The sequence below is a fragment of the Haliotis asinina genome, chromosome 12 (genome assembly GCF_037392515.1).
Source record: "Haliotis asinina isolate JCU_RB_2024 chromosome 12, JCU_Hal_asi_v2, whole genome shotgun sequence".
Classification (NCBI taxonomy): Eukaryota; Metazoa; Mollusca; class Gastropoda; order Lepetellida; family Haliotidae; genus Haliotis; species Haliotis asinina.
This window is the reverse complement of record NC_090291.1, coordinates 9,723,403-9,747,319: the sequence shown is the minus strand read 5'-3', so window position 1 is coordinate 9,747,319 and position 23,917 is coordinate 9,723,403. Positions and strand designations below refer to the sequence as shown.

The window sequence follows — 23,917 nt, the reverse complement described above, 5'->3', positions numbered from 1 at the left end:
GTTAGCATTGATTAGTTACATTTGTTACATATAGCACTGGATTGGTTAGCATTGATTAGTTACATTTGTTACATATAGCACTGGATTGATTAGCATTGATTAGTTACATTTGTTACATATAGCACTGGATTGATTAGCATTGATTAGTGATTGCATCAGATTTCACTGCGTCTGAAGCGACGCAGTGTTTGTTTTTTATGCGTATTTTCACTTTACAGTCAAGGGGAACCCTTTATATCATTTCAGAGTCTTGAAGTCGGAACGCCATCGCAGTTTTCCGTCTCCCTGAAGACTTGTGGATCAGAATATCACATTTGATTTTATTAGCTTACGAAATTCACCTTTTCTCTCCTTTCACCTCAAGCTCAATGTATCCAGATGATGGCTCAAGGAACACTTTTGGCACACAACTCTGATTCTTCATACCAGATCAAACCGAACGCAGAATTCACACCTTTCCCCAGATAAAAGCTTAGTTTTCTGTTATGGCTGAAACACATGAACATTGAAATCATAGGCTGGCTACAATCACATAAAAGTGAAAATCGGAAATATATTCATGCTTGATACCCTATGGAATACATTCACATCCGTTTCAGTAATCGCTAGTGCACTTATAACGATGTTTATCCCTACCTCGTCTCATCTGCTCAACTGGATGTTTAGACATCATTTGTAAAAGGTCACCATGTTTAAACATGCCATGTGCTACAGTGCACTAGCTCTTTCCAACATTGGCGGCGTGTACATTTGTCGATATTGCTCACTGTGTTCTTTAGGTCAGTTCACTTTGTTTACTTATTTCTCATAACAGGGATCTGTCTACTAGAATCTGTTTCCTTGGGTCTGTTTCCTCAATTTGTTTATCAAGGACTCTGTTTATGGTGTTTTGTTCAAAATGATGCGTGATGCAGGGGTGTATACTGGCTCTGTTTACTGGGACTGAAATTATTTGTGAATGTCATTACAAGGTCTCACACACAGTCATCAATCGGAATACTGGCTTGGCATGAATGTTGAGGTTGAACCATAAGTACATAAAAGGGATGAGAAAAACATCCCCACCGCAATGGTTACTTCATTTCAACAAAGAATGACTATATTTCTAACCTACAGTATTCAGTCTCCTACACTCACCAATGCAAACAGTGGACCATTGTCATTATCATCCCGTATTTCCACTATGACTCTAGTGCGAGCAGTCCGGTTGGTACTGGCCCGAGCTCTGATGTCAATACTCAGTCTTCGATCTCCACCACCATAGTCAAGAGCTTTTGTCAGCGATACCTGGCCTGAAAAACACACAATCATATATTCCTCAGGACCTGGATCATTCCAAATACAGGACGTTACCAAGCATGCCACCCTCCTATACTAACCACCTCTAAACGTGATGTCAAAATCATCAATATGATCACTTCCACAATGGTTAGGATTAACAGTGCCCATAACCAGCAATAAAATACACCACTCAAACGAACATATAATCATAGCTTATTGCTATGCTTAATCTGTCGTGCCGTGTAGTGTTGAAGAGCAGACAACACACCAGTGCTGTTGTACTTCTGTCAGTATCGGCTTCATTGTTAGCAATACACAGATACCAAGTGAGTATAGTTGTACCTCTGTAGGTCATGGCTTCCCTGTTAACACGTAATAGACGGATACCTCTATCAATCCTGACTTCATTGTTAACAAGTGGTATACAGATAACAGCTGAGTACTCCTGCACCTCTGTCAGTCCTGACTTCTTTATTAACAAGTGATAAACAGATACCATCTGAGTACTCTTGCACCTCTGATGTACCTCACCCAGCCCTGGCTTCATTGCGAGCAACTGATAGACAGAAAACAGCTCCGTACAGTTATACCTCAGCCAGTCCTTGCATCTTTGTTAACATGTAATAGACAGATAACAACTGTCTGCCGTATCACATGCAGAACCTTGTAGGTAGACATCATTAAGAATCAGTGACAACAAGTTGGCGTTGCCTTGCTACAATCACAGCAAGTCAAATCTCTAATTCAGACAGTCCCAGAAACCCAGGTTACTACAACATGCGGCGGTTGGGCACTTTGTGACAGAATAATATGACATTGGCACTGACCAGAGATTCTGTCTACTTTCAGATAGTTCTTGGGATCGCTGTTCTCCACTTCCATATAGTCGTGGAGGAGGCAATTTCCACAGGCAGGGTCGTGTGCAGCGACGGTAGTGACGACGTAGTTTTCCTGCTTCCCCTCTGTCACGGAGAAGTAGTATATGGGTGGCTTGAAGTAGACGGTGCTGCCTATGATTGATACAACGACAGTAGCTGGAAGAAAACGAAACGTCAATAGTCAGGCACCAATGCAACATGAATACAGAGCATTGTAGGTCTTAAAATGTGAATGCCTATAGTCCTGTTGGAAAGCACATATCATGAACTAAGAACTGAACATGTGCGCCTTTTCTGGCTTTTGATTTGTTTTTTCTGTTGTAAGTTTGTTTCTTCACAGGAACTTGAATTCTTCTCTGGTGAAAACACTATATCACTTTTCACCTAAAGTTTCTCCAAGCAGACAAAATGGCCATATATACTCATACCAATAATGGTTGTCACCACCCAGCAAAAAAGTCGAAAACTGCCCAGGAGATGGCAACGCACATCAAGGTTCTTTGAGACAGATGAGCTAAGTAAGATTTCTTCCTCACTTTCGTCTGTCTGTCTTAATGTCCCGTCAGCATTGAGATCGCGGACAAGGACGCGGAAAGAGATCACAGCCGCAAGATCTCTCTGGAGAGTGCTGCTGGTTCTGATTCGTCCCAATATCGGATCTACTGCAAATGCGTACTGAAAGTGGAGATGAACAAGTATGTGAGTGAGTGAGTGAGTTTAGTCTTACGCCGCACTCAGCAATATTCCAGCCTAGTGGAAGCGGTCATTAAATAATCGGGTCTAGAACAGACAATCCCGTGATGAACAGCATGAGCATTGATCTACACAGTTGGGAACCGATGACATCTATCCCATTAGTCCTTCTTACGACAAGCATGGGTTACTGAAGATCAATTCTAATTGTTTGCCTTAAGGAAAGTATATACCTGATGGTAATATTATATGAAAAGTTGAACCACAGTTTACACATTTATGGGGACATCAAACTAATGTAAATTTATAACACTCAAACTATTCTAGGAAATGAAGGTCATTTTAAACCAACCCTGAAATCAAATAATTGTGTTGGGATGCTGTTGAACTCATTGTCGATGGCCGTGATTGTACTTGTCGGGATGGAGTACTGAAGCTTGCTGGTGCTGTCCGTATCTGAGGCAGATATGTCCAACACACTGCTGCTATTTGGAGTTGCTGCAACCAGTGAGCAAGTAATTTAATAGATGCTGCAGCCAGGATCAAATTACACTAATAATTGTTGCAACCAGAGACAAAGCACACTAACAGTTCCTTCAACCCCTGAAAAACTACAGTAATAGTTGCTGCAACCAGGGACAAAGTAATTTAACAGTTGCCTCAACCACGAACAAAGTACACTAATTCTTGCTGCATCCATGGAAAATGTACATTAATAGCTGATGCAACTAGGGACAAAGTAAATGAATAGTTGCTGCAACCACGAACAAAGTGCACTAATAGTTGCCACAACCAGGGACAACGTGCACTAAGAGTTGCTGCAACCAGGGGCAAAGTACACCAATCGTTGCTGCAACAGGGACAGAGTACACTAATATTTGCTGCAACAGGGGCAAAGTACAATAATAGTTGCTGCAACCAAGGACAAAGTACACTAATAATTGCTGCAACCAGGGACAAAGGACACCAGTCGTTGCTTCAGCTAGGGACAAAATACATTAATAGTTACTGTAACCACGTACAAATTACATGAATAGTTGCTGCAACAGGGACAAAGTACCCTAATACATACTACAACCAGGGACATAGTACACTAATAGTTGTTGCAACCACGAACAAAGTACAGTATTAGTTGCTGCAACCGCGGACAAAATGGACTAATAGCTGCCGCAATTATGAACAAAGTACACTGATAATCATACAACTGTTTCAGCTGTTTAAATGGAAGTATCCATGAGTCGGTGGTCCCATTAAGTCACTATCAAATGGAACTACTTCCACACATTACTGTGGAGCCATAGATGATGTTACAGCATGTGCAGCTATGATTCCCTTGCGACAGAGGTGCCAATCTACATGTATTTGATTTGACAACTTTTAGGCATACTGTTGTTCATTTTATTCCTCGGTCTATATTATATGTTGATTTGGTTTTCCGGCCGATGGTAACAAATGGATTAACGCATTAATGTAGATATATATAAGGAAAACAAACACGATTATCTATACACGGTAAAGTAGTACGGTACCATCAGAGATGCTGGTGACATAGAGTGGCTGCGCAAACTTGGGAGCCTTGTTGTTTGCATCTAGTAGGTTGACAATGACGATGGTTGATCCTGTCCTCGGGGGAAAACCAGAGTCAATAGCTAACACCTGAATATAGAACATACATTGACAGAAGCTGTTCCATTCATCATAACAACAGTGCAGAGAGGGTACATGCAGTGTAGGGGGCGTTACACATCTAGGATAAAGCTGGAGGTATGACTGGATGTCGAACTGTTGAAGTGAGTAGGGTTTTTTCGTTTTTCTTCTTTTTTTAATGTGGCACTCAGCAATACTTCAGCTATAATATTATGCCTTCAGTATTTGAATAAAGAAATCCGACCCGACAATCTGGTGGTTGACATCATGGGTACAATGCCAAACATTTGTGATAAATGCCATACATCAAAGGTTGCTCAAAATCATGTTCTAATCCAAGGCTCACTTGCGCAGAACAACCGTAGGGCTACGATTGCTGCATATCCTTAAGATCACTATCTTAGTCCTCAGATACAATCGCCATCTACGTGCTCAAAGCAATTGTTGGCTAAGATCATTGCAAGTTATAATCGAAAGTTGTTTAACAATGCCTCATTAAAATATTGACAAGGAAAGGAACAGCCAGATATATGAAAAGCATGAGCACCAATATATGTAAGCATATCTGGTATGGCCAGTGCGACATCATCGGATAATGATCTCTCCAAATCTGGACCGACATCCCAAGTAGGTCTCATGGAATTGTTGAGTAGATTGGTAATCGACAAAAGACAACCTATATCTCGCAGTAGCAATGATCATTATATAATTCTGTAACTTCACGTAAAAGTGGATGCTCGCAAGAAATAAGGAAGGAAATAAAAATAAATAAAATAAAACAAAAGGGAATGAGGAAAGATTGCATGTTCTCAATGGTCAATGTTAGGTCATTTTGTGGCTTAACCAATTGCCAAGGAGGAGAAGTAAGAAGGCGGGAGGGAGATATATTTTTAAGATCAATGCCAGCAAACAGAAATGAATGACTTGATTCTTATCCCAAAAGGAGGAATATGTGACTACTTTTTATGGCGGAGTTTTAAAGATGGCTCACCGGACTAGACTAATTTAGCTTCCTCCATAACTTTAATAGGTGTGCCATTTTAATGATAGTTCGGTGTCTTTATGGGGTTTATATTTCCTACAAATATGTATACAGTTGGTTTTGAATGTAGAAAATTTTAAACCATTCCCGGACAAGATCTGTGAGTTCTACTGAGACAAATAGTTCAATAGTTCACATATGTTTACGGCAACGTGAAACATTAAAGTCATCAACCAAATGGGATCCGTCTATCGAACAACCTGAAACCCTTGAAATGCAATTTATTTTAAAACTAAACAGTGTGATAAACAATCACAGTGTGTGTCCTATGGGACACAAAGATCTTGAGTGTAATGATTAGAAAGGGGTAAACCTACTCGAACTTGAAATTGCACGTATGTTAAAAACTTTGATACAAACGGAGGCAAATGACTTCGCAAACAAAATTATGTAAATCCTTTAAAATACCTCAAAGTAACATCATATGCTTTCTGAAGATCAGAGAATATTGATACAGTATGTTGTTTAGTTATAATAGCATTCTTGACAAATATCATTTTTGGGGGGGTTTGGTGTTCCATGATGGTGTAGTTGGTATACTGGTTCGGCATCCAAACTTCCCACCGTGGAGCAGACAATGCTAATAACAACGGGTTTCCGACTTGAAGCTCCTAAGATACTTGGGTGATATAGGTATTTGACTCCAAAATACAAAACTGCAGTATTTTCAAATTCAATAATATTATCCTACGCAAAATCATCTGACAAAATATGTTACTTAAGTGTCTAGAACGTGTGTATCGGACTTTGCGAGGGGTTTGCGTGACCAGCCGACGGATTGAACCGGGGGCCACTCAATCACCAGTCTTGATGAAGCAAATAAAAGTTCGAAGTGGTGTGTTGGGCAATGGAACGCTGCTCCTGGAGCCAGTGCCCTCAACCGTACGACTGACACAGGGGCGCAACCCAAGGCAAACAGGTTGGTCCATAGTACAAGGCATAGGACAGACGCTAACAACATGTGCCCATGTGGGCAGCAGGCAACAGGGTTTCCAAAGATCAAGAACAGACAACAGCAAAGTATATGTTACATAACATTGTTGAAGAATGTAAAGATAGCTTATCTGGGTCTGTAAAACGACAGACAAGGGAAGTGTATATTAAAAGACGCACAAAGTAAATTGATTCTGCAATTACTCACAACCATGCTGTAGTTACGAGCGTGATCGTAGTCAAACTCAGCCTCGTTACTGACTGTGATCAAACCACTGGTGTTGCTAATGTCAAAGCCTCCAGATCCCCCTGATTGAATTCTGTACAGGAACTTTCCGTTACGTCCTCTGTCGGCATCAGTTGCAATCACATTCACGACCGATGTACCTGTTTGAGCGAACAAATTAGTTTTTTTCACAAAAGGCCATAATAATTCAGTTATCTCCCGTTTGCCTGACTACGAAAATCCCCAACACTAAAACACACCAACGTGTGTTTTGCCTTAATTATACATAATTATACATTACACGTGATTAGACAAAACGTCCATGCTCCCAATGAACCACAAAACATTTTTCACGTTTTAATAAAAGGAATAGAGATGTAAGTTCATTACTGATACGAGATGATTTGCCAGTGTACTAACTGGTCGCTAGCTAGTAGGGATGAGTGACGTCAGGATGAGACACGCGAAAGAAGTCCAGTCAGCGTGTGTCAGCAGAATAGAATAACCCTTCGGTAATGTACATTGCACAGTACATTTTTGGTGAAACAAAACAGCTCTATTATTTGAAAAAAATCATATTTCAATGAGATTAAAATGGGGCACAGCTCCCACCGTTAGACTGTTGAGGCGTAACCAAATATAGCATTTTCTCTAAGACAATACATCATTCTAAAGACAGACCAATGGGGACTAATGGGGCACAACTCCGACCATTAGACTGGTGGGATGCAACCAAATATAGCAGTTTCACTATATTACTAGTACGTGATTCTAAGCACAGACCAATGGGGCACGGGAGGCACAATGGATCCGATCATCAGTGACTACTGAGTCACCTGATCCTAACATAACTGGGTCTGGCTGACCATAGCCACTTACCTGGCTGAGCCATTTCACTGATGTCAACAGAATATGACTCCATCGTGAAAGTTGGTGAGTTGATATTCTCATCCTGAGAGATAGAAATTACAGTCAGTGTAATTACACAGTAATCTTTCTCGTATCTCGCACATAGGTGCATTGATACAGATTGAACCAAGCACATCTCGAGGACACATAATATTTCCTGTATCTCACACACAATTGCACATAGGTGCATTGATACAGACTGAACCAAGCACATCTCGAGGACACATAATACCTCCTGTATCTCACACACAATTGCACATAGGTGCATTGATACAGATGGAACCAAGCACATCTCGAGGACACATAATACCTCCTGTATCTCACACACAATTGCACATAGGTGCATTGATACAGATTGAACCAAGCACATCTCGAGGACACATAATATCTCCTGTATCTCACACACAATTGCACATAGGTGCATTGATACAGATTGAACCAAGCACATCTCGAGGACACATAATATCTCCTGTATCTCACACACAATTGCACATAGGTGCATTGATACAGATTAAACCAAGCACATGTCGAGGACACATAATATCTCCTGTATCTCACACACAATTGCACATAGGTGCATTGATACAGATGGAACCAAGCACATCTCGAGGACACATAATATCTCCTGTATCTCACACACAATTGCACATAGGTGCATTGATACAGATGGAACCAAGCACATCTCGAGGACACATAATATCTCCTGTATCTCACACACAATTGCACATAGGTGCATTGATACAGATTGAACCAAGCACATGTCGAGGACACATACTATATCCTGTATCTCAAACACAGATTGAACCATGCACACAGCATGGGGCACATAATATCTCCCATATTTCCCATATACGTGAACTGATACACGCTCGAGCAAGCACTCAGCATCTTAAGGACCCACAATATCTCCCGTATCTCACCCATACTTGCAGTGATATAGACTGACCCAAGTACACAGCCCAGAAAGGTGGGTCAGAAACGTGACCAATGCACTTCAAAATCATTTGTGGAAGAGGGTCTTTGGGGTTACCTAGTGGTTAAAGCTTTTGCCTGTCGCGCCAAAGACCCAGGTTCGATTTTTCACATGACTACAATGTCTGATGCACATTTCTGGTGTCCCCTGCTGCAATATTGCTCGAATGTTGCTAAATGTGGTGCAAAATCAAACTCACTCCGTCACTCACTCATTTACGGTCAAATGCAAACTGCAGCTTTGTCTTTAATGTCACTTAAATGACATTAAATGATCAGGCTACTATGAGAATTTGTCCGTCCGAAATAATATTTCCAGTTTCAATGTTTGAAGGAAACTCCTCATCATCTTATACTCAAGGATTTTCTGCGAGCAGTTATTGTGACATGATCTAGTTCCTGTCTTAGAATTTCTCACGACAGTCAACAATTCAAAACACCAAAGGGTACCATTAATATCTTGGTGATAGTGTTCACACTGAGGTTCATGTATTAGTCCCAGTATTTTCAAATCTCTGTGAGATCGAATGTTTGGAAGAACCGATAGGGAGAAGAGATGTGAGATCCAATGTTTAGAAGTACCAATAGGGAGAATAGATGTGAGACAAACTTTACCAGTTGGTCCACCTTGACTGTCATGTTGACGTACTGTGGCGGGCTCTCATTGTCGGAAGCCTGGATCACCACTTCAAAGCTGCAGAAAAGGAAGAAACACTTCAGTTTCCACCTTTACAAAAGTCTACGTGTAATGAAATATTCCATGTAATCTAACTCTTCATGATGCAGCAACAGCAACAGCAACATCTACCAGGTTTTGTCTTCTCAACCACTTAAGTGACATGAAATATCAAACAATATTGATTTTGAACAGGGTAGTTATAAATACTCAAAAGGAAATCACTTTACTAATGTTTCATGGATTTCTACCTTTGAAGTTCAGTGATGGTTGCCCTGAGAACACTTTAAGGAACTGTGCGAGATACTGTCTGAGCAAAAGGCTGCATCCCAACAAGTATGGACAAGATACATATATCTGTAGAAATTCCTTCCATATACCACCCCGTCCACTCACCGTCCATTGCTTGGCGCCTCATCAAAGTCAATATAGCTATCAAGAGTGAGACTGCCTGTAATCGAGTCCACCCGAAATGCATTGTTAGGTGTGTTTCCAGCTATTATCCTGTACGTGATAACACCAGAAGAGTCTTCATTATCAGTTGCCTGAAAACAAATAACCATTTATATGCTTGACAAACTCTCTGGCCTCATCAAGGCTCAGAGAAACCGAAAGCCGTGAATGTCCCGGGATAGAATAGGCCTTCAGCAAACCCATTCCTACCATAAAAGGCAGCTATGCTTGTAGTAAGAGGCGACTCTTAGTCTGAATATGTTGGAGGCATTATTACCTGAAGAAGTATTTGATCGATGTAGCATGTATTGGTCTGTGCATCTTCACTATGCCCGTCTGCTGTCAGGGTACCATCTTTGGCCATGTGAACAAGGTTACCAGTTTCAGATCAGGTTCCATCAGGGGACAATTTTAATGCCACCACATATGGATTTTGGCGTAAACAGAAATGTATGAATGCTTAGGTATTCAGCCATAGCACAGCACTTCCCAGCTACTTTTCAATGGACTGGGCCCCGTTTCACAAAACTCTCGTAAAGCCTAAGATCTCGTAACTTTTCTCGCAGCATTTGCACCTCCTATGTTACAGTATGGCAGGTACAAATGCTACGAGAAAATTTACGCGACCTTAGGCTTACGAGAGTTTTGTGAAACGGTGCCCTGGCTGGTAAGTGAAAAGACCAGTACTCCCGACTAATAGATTCTGGCGCCACATAGTGTTCAGCTGACATATCTTGAGTCAGATTGTTTTAACAAACCTATCACCACATTCACCTTTACTACTACAGCCGGGAGGAGGGTGAGTGAAGTTGGCTTTGCATATGTCTGATAAACAGCTCTCTCGGCGATTGGAGGTTCATCGTTAATGTTGCTGACTATAATGGTGAGGATTTCTGAGGTCTCTCGAGCAGGGTTTCCACCATCCTTAGCATTAACAAGCATCTGAAACTCCTTCAGTGTCTCGTAGTCCAGTGCTTTTATCAGAGTAAGGGACCCTGTGGTTTGATTAATCAGGAATCTGTAATAGACATAACCACAAAGTTATGGCATGGGTTAAATGTTCTAGTATTAAATCTCTCAAAGTTGAAACAACTAGCATCATTGTTTAGTTGTTGAAAGCATTAATGCTTCAAAATTTGGGGAAGGAGCAGTCCTTTCGTTCAAGTCTTTGCTCTTTTTTTTTTTCATGCCGAGAACCTGGTTACAATTCCCCAAACAAAAACCCAATTTACTCACTTACAATACTAATGGTTGGATCACAATTGCACATCAGAAACCTATGATTTCGCATTCTTGGCACCAAACAGTGAAATCAAGGTGGTAAACATCTTAACATTCACCACTCCTTACATTTCTCGAGCACTAAATGATGAGGGCGACACTCAGGTAAAAACACAAAGACACTATCTCAACACTTTTGTTATAACACTTAAATACTGTAATCAACAAAATTGGTACAAAATTGTGATTCAAGTAAATTATGATATTATACGCAATGTAAATCTTTATTGTCAACTTGATATTATTTGTGTGCTATCCCAGTAAGAGAATACAGAAGACTTTTATGTCTATTTCGTATATATGAGCTCCCTTTAATGGTTAATATTGGTAGTAATACTCTTCGATGTTACAGATTGTGCGTATATTGTGCGTTAGGTTGCGTAGAAGATGAATATCACTTCCTTTTAAAATGTCCATTGTATGACTGTCTCAGATCAAAGATATGCCAAGATATCATTGTACTCCAGGCACGATGTTTAAGTTTAAAACTCTACTAACATGTAATAAGATAAATATTTTCTTAAAAGTTGCAGTGTTTATTAAGGAAGCACTATTACTCAGGAACTCCCATCTGTCATTATTTAAAGAAATTGAATTGAAGGTCAAGACATTAGCTCAGGCAGGTGAACTCAGTCAGATGAACTAAAACATACTTAATATACCACTGGAAATATTAGATTATTAATTACATCTTGAGTGAGTGGATGAGGTTAATTTTATACCACCTTCAGCAATATTCCAACCACACCAGTAGACACCAAAATGGGTGAAAAATTGTACCTATTTTTTTAAATCGAACCTGGGTGTTCAGTGTGATGAGTGAATGCTTGAAAGGTCACATACAACCAAAAATCAAAAATTATCACAGTTATCGCTTATTCATGATATATGAAATGCATTGCTGATTAAGAAAAAAGCAAATAAACAGAACTATAAACGTATAATCGCAAATAAAAAGTGCAATAATTTGTACTTGGGTTTACCCTCCTCGAAGCGGTCGCGACACAGAACCCAGTCAGAGCCGTTGGGTGTGCACTCATGTGTAACGACGCCTTTGCATTGACAACTGGTTCATTTGTCGATACGCTTAGCGGGCTCTTTGTTTATTGCTTATAAGCCCGATAGGTATTAATTTCAAACTGTATCTGAATGATTGAAGGTGTGCATTGCATATGGTCATTAGCAGACAGGCAGGCAGACACATAGGTGTCAGTAAACCAGACATTGAGTTTTCTCTGTGACAGTGTGTGCTTATCATAATCAAGATGTTTTTAATTTATTTAATGTAACGAGTACATGATTTACCTTTTTGTGTACACAGCCAAGATTAGACTACTGCTCACGAACTCATACTCCGGGCAGGCATACTGCGAACGTATTCACTGCGCATACGTCATGAGCGCAGCGCAGCATAGCTGTTGAAATCACTTTCTCTACGCTGGGGGAACATTAGTGAATCGTTTCGTTTGAACACTTTTTCATCGCATTTTTTCCAACTTTATAAGCTGAATTGGCAATTTTGATGATTTGTGTTGGTACGAGCACACCGAAAGGTATCGGAAGCTGCAAGGTTGTGTTTTACGTTGGATGTGACCTCTACGTACTAGCCTACCCCACCATCCCGTTATGTTGTGAAGCCTACGTTGACCATATAAGTTAAATTGTTTCACTCTTACTGGTCGTTTCCAGTTCTTTCTAGATTGTACTTGACATTTCCATTTTCTCCCTCGTCTTTGTCAACTGCCTGAAAGATACAAAACTGCAAACTGATGTGCCATTCTGACACATTCTGGCACATATGTAAAAGAAGAGAACAGGTATGGGGACGATTGAAGTTAACTTTAACAGAAAGAACTTTTCAAATCATTATATTAATTTGAAATGCATAAAAATGCCTATCTTTAAGGGTAATATATAAAAGTGAACCAGGGCAGCTGTCCATGATTATTGAGGCAATACCTTTATTGTAGCAATGGACGTGCCAACCGGTGCATTTTCAGGTAGTGTATATAAATAGTGAGAAGAAGTGAATTGCGGGGAGTTATCGTTCACGTCCCGGAGGAAGATGTTCACAGTCGCTGTGCTGGTTCTGGGATTAGCGTCGGACTCTCGAGCTTCAAGCTGATTAAAACAGAACAAATACATCAGCTTAATATTTATTCCACTGGTATCACGTAAATAAAAACAATGACTAATGAGATAGCTGATAAACATTTAAGTTCAGGGACCAGGTCCTTAAAGCGATCGTAGCGCTACGTAAGTGTATGTTAAAGTATCGGAGTTACGATCATCGTAGTGCTACGTAAGTCTGTGTTAAAGTATCGGAGTTACGATCATCGTAGTGCTACGTAAGTCTATGTTAAAGTATCGGAGTTACGATCATCGTAGTGCTACGTAAGTCTATGTTAAAGTATCGGAGTTACGATCATCGTAGTGCTACGTAAGTCTATGTTAAAGTATCGGAGTTACGATCATCGTAGTGCTACGTAAGTCTATGTTAAAGTATCGGAGTTACGATCATCGTAGTGCTACGTAAGTCTATGTTAAAGTATCGGAGTTACGAACATCGTAGCGCTACGTAAGTCTATGTTAAAGTATCGGAGTTACGATCATCGTAGTGCTACGTAAGTCTATGTTAAAATATCGGAGTTACGATCATCGTAGCGCTACGTAAGTCTGTGTTAAAGAATCGGAGTTACGATCATCGTAGTGCTACGTAAGTCTATGTTAAAGTATCGGAGTTACGATCATCGTAGTGCTACGACTGTCTTAAGTCTATGTTAACGTCATATCTCACTGCTCGTGTCATTCCAGCAAGCCGGGTGGCGTCTCATACCCCTCTCGCGGCCATGTTTACGACTGGGTCTTGTCTGTGCGCAAACGGACATGGAGATGAAAATAAGTCTAGTGCCTTTATCAAGGAAAGATAACTCTGAATTTCCAAACGTGACTCTAAGAATATCCTACATCCCGCGGGCAAAACAGCAATACGGCCATTCCCTTTTGAAATATGCTTCACTGTTGAAAGTTGTTCGTAATTTAGCTCAAATTATATTTTTAAATTGTGCTTGGTATAGTTGAGCGAAGTTTTAAAGTTAAACATTTCCGCCATTTTCATGCTTTGAAATGCGTTTTACTACGCGCGATTTGTTTGGTTTGCCACGATTCTTGGCAATAATGGCGTACGAGAAGGGTATGAGACTTCTTGTAGGTCACGGAATGAGACGAGTAGTTACGAATGCATTAAAGCGTGGAGAGTTACGACCGTCTTAGCACTTCGATCGCTTGAATAACTGAACCCAGGAAAACCTCAAAATATCTGCCAACGTTTTGGAATTGTCAACTTACAACAATTCTCTGGAATCTCAGGTTTGGTTTGTCATAATCAAGCAGCTTGGCATTGGTGATAAGTTTGACTGTAGCATTTCCAGACACTTCCCCGTCAGGTACGATCTTGGTTGTGTTTTGTGACTGATAAACGATTAACACAGTGTACTTGGCATTGATGCGCTGAAGCAAACATAAATACAGATATAATGAGTTTTTCATCCAAACTGAATTAAATTTCACATACACATTTCAGTATCATATCCGTAATCAAAGGCACATCTTCACACACTTTGACAACATTTCGACCTAAAATATATATATTGGGGCAGATGCACACACGTTTGATTCCTATCGGTGCAATATAAGACATATTATCCATTACGACTTGCCTTAAATTGATAATTGAAACTTCAAGGCGAATGGTCTCCAAACAGAGAATACTTGCCATGTATAGACTGTAAACAGTCGAACAAGTTTCAATCACACGTTTTTCTCAAGGACTGAATTTTGTCTCCAAAGGAGTTATAGGATAATCATAAAGATTGTTCAAAGGGACATAAGTCCATGAGCTTCCTTGAAATAATGTCCAGCCGGTAGAGGGTACGAGAGTCGATTTATAGCAGTTTTGATGTACACATTATACAGTAACGTCCCTGAGGGCTGATAGTTAGTATTATAGAGATAAATGCATGCATTATTCATTCGTAGTGTGATGTAAAGGAGTGCCTTTAAAAGAATAAAGAAAATATCCCAATGACACTCACATCATCATCCCTGTCCGTAACCTTCATGTCAAGGTTGGGGATCTGGACGCTGCCCTGTGCGATACTGTCTATCTCAGCCAGAGTGACATTGTATGTGGACTTCGAGAATGAGGGAATGTTGTCATTTTCATCTAGGATGTCCACTTGAACAAAGGCGTCTTGTCTTGAATTTGTTTCTGTACCATTATCTAATTCCACAGCCTCCATGAAACACACAAAGTCAAGACTGATAGGAAGGATAACACATTTTTAAGATGATAATTCTAAATGCTGGGCTGAGATTTAAAAGGATGTTGAACTAAAATGTTTTGATAAATTATTAGTCCCAAGAGAATGAATGATGTTGAGAATTGCTGTAATGAACAAATATAAAGACGTTGTCACGTGTAATGGTCACTTCCAGTTAAAAAAATCACTTTTCACTTTCATCAATTGGTCGGTGCATTTCCTTCTCGAAGGCGTGATCTTACTACCATAATGTATGACCTTAGTCTTTTGCTCACCTCAACTTCGAACCAGTATGTGCCAAGTAGGGCCTCACGATCAATGGGTGCATTGACAATAACAGCAGCACGGAAGATGCTACTATCATCAGGGTCCGGCAATGATGGCCCAAGACGAAACAAGCCCAGAGTATCTGCAACAAAGGACTCCCAACACAGGACTCTTAATATCAACAACAAAACAACAGTAGCTGCAACACAACACTCTCAATCTCTCTCATACAATTTAAAATAATAAGTCTCGGTATTATTGATTTGTTTGTTTCCTCAGTAACATTAAACTAAGCGTAAAGCAAGACTCACCATTCTTCATCTTAATCTTGACTGGTCGGGGATTACCCCAATCACCATCAAAGGCACCGATTTTCAGCTCCGCAGATGTATTCTGGAGAAACCAAAATTAAGCCACATACTATCCAGGATTGTGCTAGTGGGTGTGCAACTATGTGAGCAACTTGGTGTATCTGATGTGAGTGTATTAGTCGGTGTATCAGTCGATGGTATTAGTGAGTGTATCAGTCGGTGTATCCCGTTGTGTATCAGTGAGTGTATCAGCGGGTGCATCAATGGGTGTATCAGGCAGTGTATCAGTTGGGGTATCAGTCGGTGTATCAGTCGGTGTGTCAGTAAGTATATCAGTGAGTGTATAAGTGGATATAATGTGGGTAGGTGTGCCACTGGGTGGACCAATAAATGTATCAGTGGGTGTATCCTTGGGTGTGCAACTAGGTGTATCAGGGGGTGTACAACTGGGGGTGCCATTGACTGTGCAACTGGGTGTGACAGTGTATCAGTCGCTGTATCAGTGAGTGCATCAGTGTTTGATGTGCCACTTTATCTGATAGTGGAAGTGATAGTGGGTGTAGCAGTGAGTGTAAGTGTGAGTGTCCCAGTCGAAGTGATAGTGGGTGTAGCAGTGAGTGTATCTGTGGGTGTGTCAGTGGAACTGATAGCGGGTGTAGCAGTGAGTGTATCTGTGGGTGTGCCAGTGGAAGTGATAGTGGGTGTAGCAGTTAGTGTAACTGTGGGTGTGCCAGTGGTAGTGATAGTGGGTGTAGCAGTGAGTGTAACTGTGAGTGTGCCAGTGGAAGTGATAGTGGGTGTAGCAGTTAGTGTAACTGTGGGTGTGCCAGTGGTAGTGATAGTGGGTGTAGCAGTGAGTGTAACTGTGAGTGTGCCAGTGGAAGTGATAGTGGGTGTAGCAATGTGTATCTGTGGGCGTGTCAGTGGAACTGATAGTGGATACATCAGTGAGTATTTCAGTTACTCTGGCAGGGATACGAAGATGGCATGTCACACTTGTAAGTGTTGAGAGTCAAAGCTATATGTTCCCTGTGCCAAAAAAACACTTCACCCACACGACTACATCACCAACCACAGAAGGCATAAATTGCTGGCATGACTAGGCTAAAATTTTGTATGGTATGGAACGCAGTGAACATATATTCAGTGATGGTCACACAACCACAATTACTCTGAGCATGTATATATCAACTAACCTGTGGAACATTTTCCTTGACGAAGATTGTCAGAGGAACATTGACAAATCCGGGCACAGTGTCCTGGGCATCTATCACGCTGATCGACACGTGCACGGAGGACGTCAAAGCAGGGGTTCCTAAATCCTGGAATTAGAAAGGTACTTATAACCATGCAATAGTGTAGCACAAGAGGAGTATGCCATCTCACCATGACTGGCAAAGCCCACAAAATCCTGACAGCTAATAGTGTCGAAATAGGTAGAGTTTTCTAGTGCACATGTCTAGTGCATGTGTGCATGTGACTACTTGTAACCAAATCAAAATAAGTGAATTGATAATTCATATGATTCAGTTGTTTAAATTCATACATGGTACACAACAACAGATTCCACACATCCTGCTTACCACGGCCTTCACTGTCATATTGTAATAAATTCGAGATTCAAAGTCAAGTTGCTTTTGTAGAACTATGGACGAACTGTATGTCCCCGGCCCAGTGCAGACAGTTTCCACAGTGAATATATCACAGGTTGGGTGCGACTGAAAAAAATATTTTCAACCATGATCACATAACGTATTACAAACTTCACATAACCTACCAGTATACCAGATCCATATATGGAACATCTGTAACAACTCAACAACTCCTTCTTACAATTAGTGACTTGATCTTGACCTACCAGGGGAGTACAGATTGATGGAATTCACGGACATCAACCCATAAACCTTTGCCCACATCAGTCTGTGTCTGAGAAATGCCCCGCAACCAATGACTGCGGCACGCATTATTCCCTCCGTTCTTCGTCTCTGTTCCAATAGCCCCCACAACCAATGACTGCCACATGCATCATTCCCTCCGTTCTTTCTCTCTGTTCCAATAGCCCCCACAACCAATGACTGCCACATGCATTATTCCCTCCGTTCTTCCTCTCTGTTCCAATAGCCCCCACAACCAATGACTGTCACACGCATTATCCCCTCCGTTCTTCCTCTGTTCCAATAGCCCCCGCAACCAATGACTGCCACACGCATTATTTCCCCTCTTCCTCCCCTCTGCTCCAACAGCTACCCCAACCAATGACTGCCCCGTACATTAGTACCACCCCTATCCTCCTTTCCTTTCTGCCCCAATAACAAATTACTTTCCCACAGATTAATCTTCCCTTCTTTCTGTCTGTTCTAATAGTTTTCCCAACCAATGGCTGCCACACACATTGTTCTCCTGTCCTCTTCCTCTCAGTTTACCTATCTCCCCTAATTAATGACTACCTCACACGTTATTCCCACCCTGCTCCACTAGTTGACGAGTGACTAACCCCAACATCACTTGAAGAACAGGAGACTGTCATTTTGGCATTATATGCAGCATCTTCATCCTTGATCGATATCCCGGTGAGAATGGTTCTTCCGGCAGCAACACTCTGGAGACCAAAGACAATAAATCAATTATGAATGAACTACCATAAATACACAAAGACAGAATATTAAAAATTACCACACTCTCTTATTTCCTTTTCGCTTTTTGGGTTTTTTTCTATATGGGGTTTTTATTTTCTAAAATAGTCATAGCTTTCACTTAAAATATGATAGCCTAAAACTTCTTGGCAAAATATTTTCCACCAAAAGTATTATTATTCAATATTTCATCTAATGGGAATCTGTAAAGTTGTGATAACCTACCTCACTGACCTCCGTGCTGTAGTTGTCACTGAGAAACTCAGGGGCGTTATCATTAACATCTGTCACTGTGATGTAAACCTCTGCTGCCGCCTGCAAATATGGGAGACCCCTTTCACATTTATAAGAGGGGATCAAAAACCAACCCCACATTCGGAATTAGGACCATAGGCCAAAGCATGGCGGGCTCTGAGTCGCAAAACATCCATGGTGCAAAGTACTGCTAAAAGGGAATGACCAAAATGCAAAAAGGAATTTCTCGAGTTTTACAAATACACAAGAGTCATGAGTCACTGTTTGTCCTGAAAATGGGCCGTAGGTTCAAAATGTTTGCAGGTGGGATCACATTACATGTGTAAAACACATGTCAAACAAATTACGTCCAAAAAATGTCAGTATAGTGACAGATGGTTTTACTCACTGTTTTACCCCTCCCATCCCAGCAACTAAACACTTGTGTGAGCTGTCGAGCATTCTCGCCAGTTGGATTGTTCTCAACTTCTTTCAAATAGCTCTGAAAGTCAGACATAATATTTTTAACATGAATCCTTTCTCAATCAAGAGACACGGCTGTGTGTACTTGACCAGTAACTACTTTAAGAACAATATCACAACAGGGCCGTGGAACATTCTTCTACTTTGCATTTATAAGGATACAAGAATATTTTACATTCAGACAATATGTCTCTATAAATGAAACAGTACTATTGGTAAATAATACACATATGACAATCAGAAAAGAGATTTGTGTAAGAAGTGTGACAATGAAATTCAAGTTCGGATATTTGATGTTGCGACTATCATATAATGCGATTTTGTCTTATGCAAAATCATAGCACCTCACAATCGTTCAGAAACTGCATCATTGATGCTGGTTGCTAAGGTAAATGCTTTGCCTAACAATCGTTGTTATGCAACACTGAAATCAGAGTGGCTCCACCAATGAAATTGTTCTGTAGGTTATGAACACTCTTGTATCACCTTGTGAACAATTCTTGCTCCATTTAACACCCAGGGTCCACACTACAACTCAAACACTGTCAGAGCCAGTACACTATCAGAAACTCCAGAGTGACACAATATATAGGTCACAATCCTACTAAACTGGTCAGAGAGCCAATGAATAGGCCCTACCTCTCTGTCCAACAGCTGCTTAACGGTGACCGCTCCTGTTTTCTCATTCACCCCTAACGTCTGACTCTGTACCCCATAGCCCACAACTGGGTCTCCATCATTATCTTTGCAGGACAGCGTACCCACAATAGTGCCTGTAACAAAATGTTCCGCAAAACTATTAAACCGGGTCAGACACGGGACAGACCAATAATTGGAAGACCGCGAGGAACGCCAGCTGAAGAGAGGCATTTGAGCAAGTTACACCTGAGAAACCGTGCGTGACGATAACCCCTTGGTCGCCGTTTCACTCGATACACGGTGGCTAGACATAGAGGGTCGTAAGGTGATGGTAGTGAACATTTATCAAATACCCGTTTATCCTTTTTATGATTGAAAACTGGTTTTCAGGACTCCTGTGAACTGGGGCGTGTCTGTCGTCACGTGTTTCTGTAGTGTGGGTGTGATTCTTTTCTCATGGCTGAGCAAAGATGTTGTTGACACCACTGTATTATGTTTGTGTATCTAGGTTGTCTGGGTCAGTGATAATGACCTCTTAAAAACCTTGTATACTTACTTCTGCCGGTCAGTTTATAATACTGAGATTTTCATGTTTAACCAAACTATCCCTGGCGAAAACTTCAGTGGATCGAAATGAGCGTTTGTGCAATAGGAGGCACATATGCAACCCTTGTAATGAAAATACTCAGATAACCGCTACGTTATCAAGTGTATGAGTGAAAGGCTGCAGTGCTCTCGATAACTCACCGGCATTAAGTGATGGGATACTAATATAATCTTCAAACATCATGCACTGAATACAACTATAATGATGTCACCACACTGCTGTTTTAAGACTTGTGCCAGGCAATTCTGAAGTTTTATTTAAAGTAGAAATGAAGAATTAAAATGGAGTTACACACACATGAAAAAAGTACTGCAACACAAAATATTTTATTAAGAGATTAACCTTAACTACAGCAAAAGAATTTGTCCAAACATCTTACTTCCTAACCTCACTAAACTATCTTCCTCATTGCCTGCATCACAATTTGAATGTGGCGTTTTTAATTTGAGTTGCAATATTTTTGTCAGTGTGTATATATCAACCATTAAATGGTTTAAGACAGAGAATCCCCTTTAAACAGCATACATCATCTTTTCTATCGCATTCCTATTGCATAAATATCCATTCCATTTTGGTAGACTTGTCAATTCTTAACGAACATGTCTGACTAAAGCAAACATCATGTGCTAATGGATCACATGATATAAGACATATTCCCAATCTACAAGTAGATGCCAACATTACTGTTCCGTGTTCATTTCTTAACCAGTACAAACACACTGCACATAGGTTAGGTTAGGTTGTCAATAAAATATATACCCCACAGTGATAACAAATACCAAGACTAGTATGTAGCATTTTAACCTTGCTGTATTATGTAATTATGTCACTGTGAATATTAAAACCATTTCACGTCACCCTTGTATACACCTTTTGTTTGATGTATGATGCAAAGATTCAACATTATTTTCCTCTCAGAGAGAAAGACTCTCAGTCATTAAACTTACAAACAAAATATCCAAATAGCTCACCTATCGCTGTATTTTCCAAGATACCCTGCTTGGTAAGTCGCTCAGAAAGGTTACCATCTACCTTCTGACCATTTTCCTCCGTAACGAAGAAGGGAGCAGAGTTAGCTGGAAGGAAAAGTGAGACTGTAAATGATAAAGAAAGATGAAGACTGAAACAGAGTTTCCTATAAAATATTGTTAATAATATTGTAAATAATATATCATGACATCATTCTGCAGATCACACAAGTGCTTGCAAGCAATGCCATTTAGTACCATGCTGTATTTGAGGCATTATATATATTTGTTTGTGAGACTATTAAAGGTGTTTTGGGTTTTTTTATCAGTGGCATAATTTGCACAGAATTTCTTATTTAGTTAAACCTACAAGGAATCACACTAGCAAGCTATGAATTCTTGGTGTGTGTGTAAAAGAATAACTGTCATGCCACAAATGTGCTATTATTTTTACATAATTGCCTTTCAAAAGGAAAATATCATCTGTATTGTAACGTTTGTTTAGATCTCAGAGACTGGTTTGTAGGCCATAAGTCTACAGTTAACTTCCAGCTAAAATCCCCATATTGACAATAAATGTCCCAACTCATGCAGATGCGGTCCAATGATGATTATGACGAATCATCATAATGTTAACGATAGATGTTCAACGTGCGAGCTGTGAATGCAGATGAGGCTTCAACCATGTCACTGCTAAGTGCTGTATTTTTGCATATAATGCAATGTTAATACATCACAGAATGAAAAAAGGACTTTTTTTAAATAAAAAAAATGACCCAAATAATAAGAATGTTGACTTGACTAGCCATGGGCTCTTAAACTGCCCGCGTGTCTCTCCTGAAGTGTGTTGGAAAATCAATGTAATATGACTGTTTTGTGATCATGTTGATAACACTTGGTTTGTAACGTATTTGTGATTACATTTTCTCAGCAACACTTACTTTGTTGATAACTTGAGGTGATCAAGCCTAAAAGCAAAAAGAATGACAGAAATATACATAACAGTGAGTTAATGAAGTACGGTATTTCTATCACAAGGATACGTAAAGACAGATTAAGTCATCAGTTACACAACATTATCACTGCTGAAATCACTGGTACATTATCTAATCCAAGAATACCAAATGCTAAAGCATAGATACGGAAAAGGCATTGCTATCCCTTACCTGAAAATATTGCTGACAGCAACAACAACATAGCTGAACCCATCGTGTTGTGGGGAGACAATTTCAATCTGGAACATGTTAGGGAAAACATACTGTAGCAGGGTTGCTCAATGCAACTAAAGACAATTATATCTATACATTTTAATGTGCTTGTCAATAGCATGGGTAGGATGAAAACATATTGTTTACTAATCAACAGATATTAACTTTGGGTGTGAAGAATATTTTTGGTATAACATGGTATCACAAATAGGGCTGGGACGGGTAACCCGGTTACCCAGGATAGGTGGGTAATGAGTACCTGCCTCAATATCTGGCAGTATTGATACCCCATGTACATACCAAGTATTTTCTGTTACCACAATATCAACACACTGACATCATCATTTCTAACACATACTTTAACATTCACACATTTGTCGGTATTTATTACTCTGGTCAAACAGATATTTCTGCAAAGAATAATGCAAATGCGAATTTGTTAGAGAGCATACAACCTCTCGTGATATATTGGGTACTTGGGAACTTGTATCATTCTTAGGCAAATATGATAACAAATGTTAGTTACATGTTTCTCAAATTACCATTTGTAGCAATAAATGAAAATGAGCTGTCATATGTTAACCGCATTTCTTTAATTATTGCTGTGAGCATGACACTAGATCCAGTAAATAAAGCTGAACAGACAACTAATCCTCCTGTTTTCATCAACCACTGACAATCAGATGACGATCTCCGTCCCATGTACTGGGTATATTTACCATATATTTTAGTTTATAACTATTATCAACATTTTATGAATTATTATTTAACGTATCAGTGTGTAAAATAGGAGGCCCCACTTAAAATTCATAACCCCATGTGAAATACCCGAACAAAAAATGATACAAAGTCTTTAATCTTTACACTATGTTATACATGTCCGTATAACTACAAAGTTTTGCTAATTCCTACCTGTTCCTTCCTCAGTTTTTATGTCACGAAATAAGCGTTATCCACAGATAGTGCCTACGATATGTTTCCGAGTCTCCCTTCCACACCCTGAGCCACCCCGACTTTCAGGTAAGCACTCATGAAAGGGTAGGTAGGAGCTAATATAATAAGTTATATGGTTGTGTAACCGGCTGGGGTGAATGGCCTTGACCTTAGGCATCATTCCTTCTCTCTCTCTCCCCCCCTCCCCTCCCCCTTAATTAGTAGCTGTTGCCCCTCGTCTGGCTGTTCTGATAGCTGTACTCACTCCCCTGGTTCATTAAGCAGCTGGATCTTGTTGTTTTAACTATGCAGCAGTTAATC

The 23,917-nt window shown here is 40.2% G+C and overlaps 1 protein-coding gene across 2 annotated transcripts; it reads right to left on the bottom strand.

Annotated features, from left to right (window-relative positions):
• Positions 1-23,664, bottom strand: LOC137258320 (cadherin-87A-like). 2 transcript variants are annotated; one of them, XM_067795954.1, is made up of 27 exons: positions 23,576-23,664; positions 22,622-22,689; positions 22,397-22,423; positions 21,459-21,581; positions 19,881-20,014; positions 19,168-19,260; positions 18,750-18,839; positions 18,386-18,490; positions 17,475-17,609; positions 17,088-17,213; positions 15,892-15,973; positions 15,589-15,722; positions 15,086-15,286; positions 14,340-14,501; positions 12,951-13,112; positions 12,668-12,735; positions 10,485-10,728; positions 9,654-9,802; positions 9,197-9,275; positions 7,580-7,652; positions 6,683-6,861; positions 4,382-4,508; positions 3,205-3,350; positions 2,696-2,834; positions 2,109-2,315; positions 1,138-1,292; positions 1-489 (listed from the first exon to the last, which is right to left on the bottom strand). In XM_067795954.1, exons 2-27 carry the CDS (start codon positions 22,662-22,664, stop codon positions 484-486), a joined length of 3,189 nt encoding a protein of 1,062 aa, XP_067652055.1. In that variant the 5' UTR covers positions 22,665-22,689; positions 23,576-23,664; the 3' UTR covers positions 1-483. The 2 variants fall into 2 exon arrangements, with proteins under 2 accessions (XP_067652055.1, XP_067652056.1); XM_067795955.1 differs by having other exon boundaries at positions 21,459-21,563.
• Positions 23,665-23,917: the final 253 nt, after the last annotated feature.

Bases quoted from the DNA above. Each gene is read 5' to 3' on its own strand.
- LOC137258320 (XM_067795954.1), bottom strand. From the start codon at position 22,664: ATGGGTTCAGCTATGTTGTTGTTGCTGTCAGCAATATTTTCAG. The intron at 12,736-12,950 runs GTATTGCCTCAA...TGTATCTTTCAG, and splicing joins CGTCCATTGCTACAATAAAG to GCAGTTGACAAAGACGAGGG. The intron at 2,316-2,695 runs GTGAGGAAGAAA...GTTTTCTTCCAG, and splicing joins ATTAAGACAGACAGACGAAA to CTACTGTCGTTGTATCAATC.